Source organism: Nesoenas mayeri, assembly GCF_963082525.1.
Source record: "Nesoenas mayeri genome assembly, chromosome: 5".
NCBI classification, from domain to species: domain Eukaryota; kingdom Metazoa; phylum Chordata; class Aves; order Columbiformes; family Columbidae; genus Nesoenas; species Nesoenas mayeri.
Genome location: NC_137548.1, coordinates 28127067 through 28136194, shown reverse-complemented (window position 1 = coordinate 28136194; position 9128 = coordinate 28127067). Strand labels below are relative to the sequence as shown.

General features: G+C 43.0%; 1 protein-coding gene across 2 annotated transcripts; it reads right to left on the bottom strand.

Annotated features, from left to right (window-relative positions):
- Positions 1 to 1005: 1005 nt before the first annotated feature.
- On the bottom strand, positions 1006 to 7874 carry EAPP (E2F associated phosphoprotein). 2 transcript variants are annotated; one of them, XM_080345970.1, is made up of 7 exons: positions 7763 to 7874; positions 7056 to 7237; positions 5623 to 5721; positions 5141 to 5264; positions 4157 to 4279; positions 2581 to 2681; positions 1006 to 1570 (listed from the first exon to the last, which is right to left on the bottom strand). In XM_080345970.1, exons 1-7 carry the CDS (start codon positions 7834 to 7836, stop codon positions 1503 to 1505), a joined length of 771 nt encoding a protein of 256 aa, XP_080202096.1. In that variant the 5' UTR covers positions 7837 to 7874; the 3' UTR covers positions 1006 to 1502. The 2 variants fall into 2 exon arrangements, with proteins under 2 accessions (XP_080202096.1, XP_080202095.1); XM_080345969.1 differs by lacking the exon at positions 1006 to 1570 and having other exon boundaries at positions 1598 to 2681.
- Between the last annotated feature and the right edge of the window lie 1254 nt (positions 7875 to 9128).

The following is a 9128-nucleotide window of genomic DNA, read 5'->3' as shown; positions in this document are numbered from 1 at the left end:
GGTTACAGGCACTGTTGCCCCTACCCAAGACCGCTGTTGCTTGTTGCAATTGCTGCTGAAGGAGTTTTGTGTTGACATTGCTGCTTGAAAAAGCAGTGGTAATCATGAAAGCTTCCTTTTTACGTAAACACGTACAAAGTTCAAGGACAAGCAGGGTGTTCAGTGCAACTAAAGCATTAGTCCCATTCAAAGCTGCAAAAACATTATCAATATGGGGCAAACAAATCCCAGTCCTGCCTGCTCCAATGCTTCCTAAGCAGCAGCTATGTGATTCAAGTGAGAGGGCAAGCAAGAAGCAGCAGCAAGAAAGTACCTGAGATGAAAGGCTGAGGCACGCCAGCTTCAACACCTCCTGCTCCATCTGCCCTAACCAACCAGGTGGTGCCCAGGCCCCTTATGCCTTTTCAGTGCCATGCATGCTCACGAGACAGTTTTTTTGCTAGTTAGCCCCTTAAGAAAATTGACAATGTTCCTCTGTATGGAGTTTTCCCTCCCTCCCATTCTACCCCTGCTTAGGACCTGCCACCACCTATTGTTCCTCCTGCTGCCCCCACATCAACACTTGCCCCCTTGAACTACCTTCCTGCATGCTCATGTTTCCAGTAGCTCAGTGCAAAGACCCTTAACGTGGTGCTTCTCAGAGCCTTCACACTCCACCTGGAACATGGAGACAGCTACACAAAGGCCAGCATGCCCTACTGTACCCTTCATCACACCTGCTCCTCCACATTTCTACTAAGAACAAACAGTTCTTCGTGTGTTCAGCGTTTTTCATGTACACCTCCTGGCTCATGGCACACAGCAACCATTTATCCCACTTCAGATGATCCCGCAACTATCAATATGCAAGTCAGGCACTCCACGCATCAGACTGGCTGTAGGTAACAAAGACAAGGCTGTGATCTTACCTCAGGCAGATCCTGAGCCTCAAAACAAGAGTGGTGCAGCTTTGATCGCAGGCTGCCCGTGCAGAGGAAGGTACACTGCACTAGCCACGCAAGCGTTCAGCAGCTGCCTCAACAGTTCTCTGCTTCGTCAAGCAGAGGTTAAGCTTCTGCTGACTTGAAAATAGGAAGTCAGCGTTCTCCTCATGTAATCGTGACAGAAGTACCAATGCATTTGTTTCTTTCCAATCTCATGTACCACTGTGTGGAACGAGTAGATTAGTAAAATACAGCACCAGGGGCTACAAAAGGTAACCAAAGAGTCACAAGATTTTATTATAATCTAAGGCACAAAATAAGTATATTCTTCAGATCCCTCCCTCCCAACTTTAAATATTTCTGACAATTCCTCAAATCACATATAAATTATTCCTAGTGCTATTAAAAGAAAAAGCATAAAGATGAGATTTTCTTTTCAGAAAGACCCTTGTTCAAAGTGAAGTGTTAAAAAATATCAATCTATAAAGACGAGACATTACTTACTAATAAAAATCAAGAGGTCACCTCTTGGGAGGTGCCTGGAGGAAGAGAGATCCAACGTTGGATCGTTTTCGTAGACTAAGCGAGATGTCTAAATATCAAGTAGCAGAAGTTCTTTATGCTTCCATAAAGAAGCTGTAAACATACTAAAGAAACAGAAAAAGCATACAAACTAGGTCTGTGGTCATAGATCTGACCATAAATTTATTCTTAAAATGTGTCACTGTAAGAAAAAAAAACCAACAGAAAAAATTTCCAGTATTTTCTTCATATACATATTTACATTAAAAACTCTTAACTGTGTTGCTAAGCATTAATATATTTAAATGATCCATGCCAGCAAACTCAGTATCAGCTAACCTTCCACTCTGTATAAATAAAAATCTCCATTTCTGAGATCTTAATGGGCCAAAAGCCAAATACAAGGTGTTTCAAAAAGATAGACTTAATTTGAATCAAGACTGCTTTGAAACTGGGTTCATCTTTTTGAAACACGCTGCACGATGGCAATTCCTTCCTTCTCAAACCTTCTTTATCAAACCTACCTGTGTGCACATCTACCAAGAACATCAGGCTAAAGAAGCCAAACATCCCAACAGAATTGTCTACCGCGTTCCATAGAAATGACCAATGCAGCTATGGAGAACCAGTTACTATACAGTATTTATTCTAAGCAGCAATTCTAATACATATTGAGATAATGGATAGTATATTTACAGGGAATGATCATAATACACAGATCTTACATTATATTTACAAAATTTTAAATCCTCAATGATGCAACTACCCGATGGTGTGAAAGAATATTGCTCTCAAATGCAGGCAGTTAACTGTATTCCCTTCATAAACTTTGCAAAAATCTAACCATTAGAAAGTTCTTTAATGAAAATGTACATTTAAAAGACCGTATTTTAAAAAGATTAGCATGTCTGCATTTCTGATACTTCACGCAGTCTTAAACAGTGCAGGACTCCCCCCGCTGCTTTTGCACATTAGGAGTGGCTGGCTAGCACATTGAAGAAGTGAAAAACTTCATCTTTATCCATTACTGCCACTTCAGTTGAGCATTCAGTACATAACACTGGATGATACACTTCCTCCTCTTCCTCATTTGATTGTATAGAAGTAGTCTCTTTGCTGTGCTTCATTTTCTTACCTCTTTTCTTTAGCTTTTTTCTGTATTTCAGAATTTCCTCTTTGTTAACAATGCAGTTCATCACAAACATTGCTCTATATTGTGTTTTGTAAGATTCATGTCTATGGAGAAGGGGAGAAAATGCAAGTCATATCATTAGTAAAACTCTACTCCCAAGAAATTGGTTATCATCCCTGGAAATGCAATTAAAGATAGGAAGCACCATGCCAAAGGGCTGAAAGCCAAATAAATATCAAGTTGTATAAACAGAATGAAAGCCACAACTAGAAAAATCTTTAACAAATAGAATTGTAGTCATCTGTCTTAAGGCATTTTTACAAACATGCTGGTTCAGGCTGAAATAAAGACCTGGAATACAGTGGTATTGGTACTACAGAATTATGCATTGCTACATATGGCTGATGATAAGCAAACGATCATGACGCTGCAAGTACAAATGACTCAAATACTGGCATTTATATCCTAAAATGCCTTGCAAGCTTGAAATTCCTTCTTTATAAATAACAAGCATTGACACATCACACTTGAAAAAGCATGTCTATAACAAAATATAAAATGTATTTTCAGCTGTCATCAATGCGACAACTGCATGGCTGGAGTACGGAGCAAAATTCAGGGCTGTGGTTCAGTTCAGTTCAGTTCAATTCAACACCATGTCCCTCAGGCTGCAGTTCTACAACAGCTTAAACCAACACAACAGGCGGCTGCAGAAGTCCTGTCTTGACTTCTGCTGGCTTTACTGCTTGTGTAACGCAAGTTACACAAAAGACCAGTTTGACAATAAAAATGGATGGTTTTCTATCAGCTTAGCAAACTGAAATACCCAACTGCAGAACAGGGTCAAGGAGTACCAGAGCCAGCAAAAGAAAACGAGTGAAAAACAGCACCCAATACTTCCACTATTTTAGTCTGCTGTGGAATTTCATCCTCTATCATCAAAATTACTCAGTAAGCAAGGGTTTATTCCTCATTTCACAAGATTTCTTTCTCCTTTACTCCCAGTTCAAGTCTTCTCCTTCGCACAGGTTAGCAGTACTAAGGTGGCATTGCAGTCAGATACTAGAGAGCTGCAGAACAGAGTCTGGATTCTCACCTAAATGCTTTCCAGGAACTTTTACGCGTAACTATACTCAAAACCACAACTGCTAAGACCCAAACCAAGTCAGAATACTTGATTTTGCTTAATCCTTCCCTAAACAAGGCACTTTTACACAAAAGTGACCTGGGATAGTTTTATGCCTCCAAACATCAAGCCAAAATATTTTGAAAAAGCCTGAACTGCCTGTTTAGTGTCCACAAATTATTATTTTTTTAAATAGTTTACCTTCTGTACTACACTTCAGCTCTACCCTGTTCTTCGTCATCTCCATGTTACAGTTTAAACTGATTGTAATTCTTACAAACTTCCATTCACCCCTAAATCTGATTCACATACACCTGCCTTCTGTTTATTAGCTCACCTTGCAAGATAGAATTGATCAAATCAATTGATGAAACTGGATACACTAAAAATACTACTGAGCAAAAAAAAAAAAAAAAGACATTACAAAAAGACTCCTTATGGTTCACTAATTACCTCTGGCAGTCCAGGCATAACGTTGTCATGCAAGCTGGGCAATTCAAAACAGCATCACTATTTGGAACAGCTGAAGGTTCTGTCTGCCGCTGCCGTGGCCGCATTCTGCTTTGATTACGGTACCTACCGATTCAAGAGAGGAGGAAGGAGAGACAAAAAGTGAAATCACCTGTTTCTGCTGTCAGGCAGATTCAACTGTCAAACTTTTTTAATACTAAAATATACCACTTGATACTCGGCTCCTTCCAGACATCTTTTTCAGTAACTCAAAGCACATAAACAAACTGGGAGTAAAAACACATGCCACTATGTTTTCATTTACTTTGTACAGATAATTTTCATTTGGTGAGACAAATAGAGCTGGCATGAGAATTTGTGCCTATTAATGCTCTCTTCTGATGAGGCAAGTACCTCAAGTGCAATCTCTGCAGGCAACATACATTAATATTATCCCTTTTGACAGATTTACGTGGAGAATTTTACTTCTGCTGCAACACCCATTTTTCTACTTCACCCTTCAAAAAACCCTCAGTAAAGCAGTTTTGTGCTGTTCCTGTTTTATTGTGCTGTTCCTGTTTTATCTGAACATTTAGTGGCTTGCTAAATCCAAAGTCTTCCAAAACTAGAAATACAGTATTTAGCAGGAGCAGATGTTAATTTAACAACTGAAGTATCTCACAAACTTTTCATCCACAGCATGGTTTAGATGAGATCTACAGATAAAACTGGCTTACAGAACTAGGAAGTCTTGATTTTAAAAAATTGCAAGTTTTAGAATTGTGTAATTTTGAAGACTCAACTCCCATTGTATACACATGAAAATTTTACAGGCTTTTACGTTCCATATGCTGTCAATTCTAAATAAAAAATATTTTCACTGCATAGACTTGACAGCAAATGCTTCTTCTCTCTATTCGCCATTTTAATCTAAATTTTTCAGTTTATGTTAAGCATCCTACAGTTCAAATATTTATGGTCTCTTACCCCCTCCTCTGTGAGTCTACCCACTCTTGGTCTCTATCATCTTCTTCTGGATCATATAGCAACTCATCATTGGAAAGAATCCGACGTTGCTGATGTTTTCTTTTTTTCTGGATGTCCTGTGTAACTAGGAAGATTTGTGCAAGCATATGTTACATCCAACAAACGTGTGATAATCCTTTACTTCAATAATCAAAATATCGCGTTTTCAGTTTTCCTTTTCCATATGTGCAATAAATCTAAACCAAAACATAAAGGTCTAGCTCCTCCCTCCTCCAAATGCACCACCCCAAAGCATTAACGCACCTCACATACATTGGGATACATCATAAAGTTGCAGGAGCTACCCTGAGATAATACAGGCTGGTAACTGCCCCCAAAAGGCTGCCTTCAGGGACAACCCCTTGAGCCCCCCCAAGAGCATTCCACAGGAATTGAGAGCTACTGTAAAGATACACTCCTCTCTCCTTTCCCCAGCCATTTACCTATTTTATCTTCGTCCTCTGAATCAGAATCAAAGTAAATGTCATCATAGTATTTCGAAGTGGTGGCAGGTCCCATCTGACAAGTACTCGAGGAAGTACCTATGTGTGAAATCAGAAAGAGCAGTGGTAAGAACACCCCAAAAGGACAGCAAGTATACAGCCCAGAACAAACCTGGGCTTTCAAGCTACTCTATCCAGAAGGGCTCTGCTTTATCTGGGTGGGTTAAGTAACAGCTCTCCCCACTTACTCCCACATCCTGATCATCCACATCGCTTGTGTTATTTCATTTACAGGTGCTCTCTCAGAGCAAAGCTGCTCACTCCCCACGAGAAGAAACTCAGGTACAGTTCAAAGGGAAGTTTTTGCAAGGTACCCTCCCTTTAAGCACAGAGGACACCACATCAAAGGTGCCTGCCTCTGCCCCGCATAATCCATCGCACCTCAAATGTTCCACAGATCTTCAGTCATGCGAAAGAAACACAGGTGCGGCACATTGTTTCACAAACTTTGATTAGAACAAAATTCACACAAAAAATCCCTCAAAATTTCAGGACCACAGAAGTTCAAAAAGACCTGGATGAATTGCCGAGCACATCTGTCACAGCCAGTCTGCACCAAAAATCGTATTCTGTGCTTGATGCATGTGGTAGCATAAAAATAACTACATGTTCTTAACTGCAATATCAAAACCTACAGATCAGATTTTCCCATTAACACAGATGAAACTATTAAACCCACTGAATACAGAGTGAGGTCCCTACGTTAAAGTGAATACTACGATGATTCTCCAGGAAAACACCTCACTAGATGTTTTGTAATAAGAAAAATGAACATATGCTGTTCAAATGCCAAAGCAATCCATCTCTTGCACCCATAGCACACAAACTCCAGAACACATATATCTTTAATACAGTTTTATTATTTGATGTAACAATTATAAGCAGGTAAGAGAAGAAGAGATTAATATTTTTCCTGAATTCTTTCCCCCAGCTGATTGGGGATTTCAGTCTACCGTACGCTATTCCTTTCTTCAAGAAAGAGCTCCAAATCTTGAGAGCCACTAGATAAAGAACAAGAGACCACAACCTGCTTAAAAGTCTTCTAAATATATGTGAAAGCACAACTTGGGGAAAAAAGGGACTGATCCAAAAAAGATAAATCATATTAAAGCAGGAAATGGGAAGTTCAGAAACATCAAAATCAAAATCTTTAGAAAAGATGAAATAGATGCATTCACTGAAGTGGCACCTAGTGAGCACTTCTGCAGATGCAATCAGCCATTTTAAGATTTTTCTGTGGGTATCAAGCAGCACTCAACTCTCACCACACACGCCCCCCCATTCACCTAAAGAATAATACAATAACCTCACACCTTAACTGGACACTGCTTAACTCACGATTTGATATGCAAGCAGATATAAGTGTGATTTACCCATTTCTGGTGATTTCCATTTGCCTTGCATAGTCCTCATGGTGGTGTTCAGCTCTGCTTCCATCTCCTTCTGGAACTCATCGTCACTGGAAGACTCGCTCTCCCCAGTCAGGCACTCCCGGATCAGCTTCCGCTTCTGGTCCGGAGTGCCGTGTAACAGCACGTCCACCTCATCTTCCGAGCTGCAGGTAGTGAAGTGTTAACACACCTGATCATTACAACCACCTTAAAACATGGACTGAGTCACCTGGGGAACGAGCATCTGCACTGTGTGGGTGCAGGGGAAGTCATTATTCGCGTGTTTATGGGAAATGTATTTAGTAAGATATTTTATCAGGTTGTTGGTGTTAAAACTCTGGGTTTAATACAAAGGAGCTTCTGCTGGCTGGCTGTGACCTGCCCCGGTGCCTCTGCGGCTCCGATCAGCGCAGCCCCGTGCAGGAGCACAGACCTGTTCACACACCGGCACTTGTAAGGTCAGAAACGTCAATGCTCCGGTTTCAAGGACGGAAATGGCCGCGGGTGCTGAAGCGATGCCCCCGCAGCCCCGGGCGGCAGCCCCAGCCCTGCCCAGCGCCCTGACGGAGCCCCGCCGGGCGCTGCGCTGCGCCCCGGCCTGCCGCCCGCCGCTCCCCCCGCACCCGGCCAGGGGGCTGGGAAGCCGCCCGGCTCCGGGGAAGCCCCCCGCGGCGGGGGCTCGCCGGCACCTGCTGAGCGCTCGCTCCTCGTCGCTGGGCTCCTCCACCACGTACGGATCGTCCTCCTCCCGCAGGCAGCTCATGGCTGCAACCGCTGCCGCAGCCAGCCCGAGCCCCGCCACTTCCGGCCGCCCCAGCGGCTTCCGGCGGCCCCGCGCCTCCGCTCCGCCCCGACGGGGAGGGCGGCCCCACAGCCCAGGCGGCCCCGCGGCGCTCCCCGGAACACGCGCCCTGCGGGGCGGGGCGGGACAGCGGGGGCGCTCCCCGGAACACCCGCCGTGCGGGGCGGGACAGCGGGGGCGCTCCCCGGCGCTGCCGAGGCGGTGCCGGCTGCCCGAGATCTTCCTTTTTCCCCTTGGAGCTGCAACTCTAAGTGTTTCTGATCACAGTGACACGGGCGGGAGCTTGAAGAGACACACCCAATACCAAGAGGCTTGAAAAAAATTTAATGAGCTAGTAACACTGAACAGCGAGGACTAATCTAAAAACTGTTCCCACATCCTACTTAAAATATTTACAATTTTGTTAACTGTATGTACATTGTGATCCTTGTCCCTTATAGTGTATTTATAGACGAGTTCCTTAGGAATTATACCTGTTATGTTTGGAAGATGAACAGCACAGTATTATTGTAGTAGCTGTTGCTGGAAAGCACGACAGACACCAGATGTGTGGCCAGTAGCCATCGGGCACCGCTGATCAAAGCCTGGGGCTACGTGTGAGCAACACCACGCACAGCGCAAAGAGCAGGTTCAGGTAAGAAACCTCTGCCTTGGAAATGTTCTGATGTGCAAGGCAGCAGGGTAAAGGTACCAACTGTGCAATTCACCCTACTTGAGGAAATGTGAAACAACCAAGCACACCCTTCGATGCAGCAGTGCAGGGAGTCTGTAATCAGAGACATTGACTCACAGGGATCTGCATCTCCAAACATCCCCTTCACTCAAAATTCTGCTGCTTCATTCAAGGTCTACAAACCCGTATAAAGCAGCAATCCCACTGTGATGAGCAATTCATCAAGTAGAGCCTAATTTTATGACATCCTGAAATTACACAACAGAACAGCACCTCTCAGAAGTTTCATGGTTCAAGTAAGAGAGACAAAGCCATACAACAAATAAAACTGGATTCATAGCTCTTAAGTTTTAAGCTCAGTTAGCAAAGAGAGATTCTTTTCAGGCATTTCTTTACTGGCCTACATTTACTTTTTAGTTTTGAAACAAAGCTTCTGCTCTGTATTAAAGCGGGGCGGTATTACCTTTCATTGATATTTTATGCACTTCTTAAGCTCCCTTCGGCTACTTTATTTCCCCTTTCTGGAAATAAACCCAAGAAGTTCTCTGAAAATAATTTCTGAAAAAGCAGTTTCAGAGTC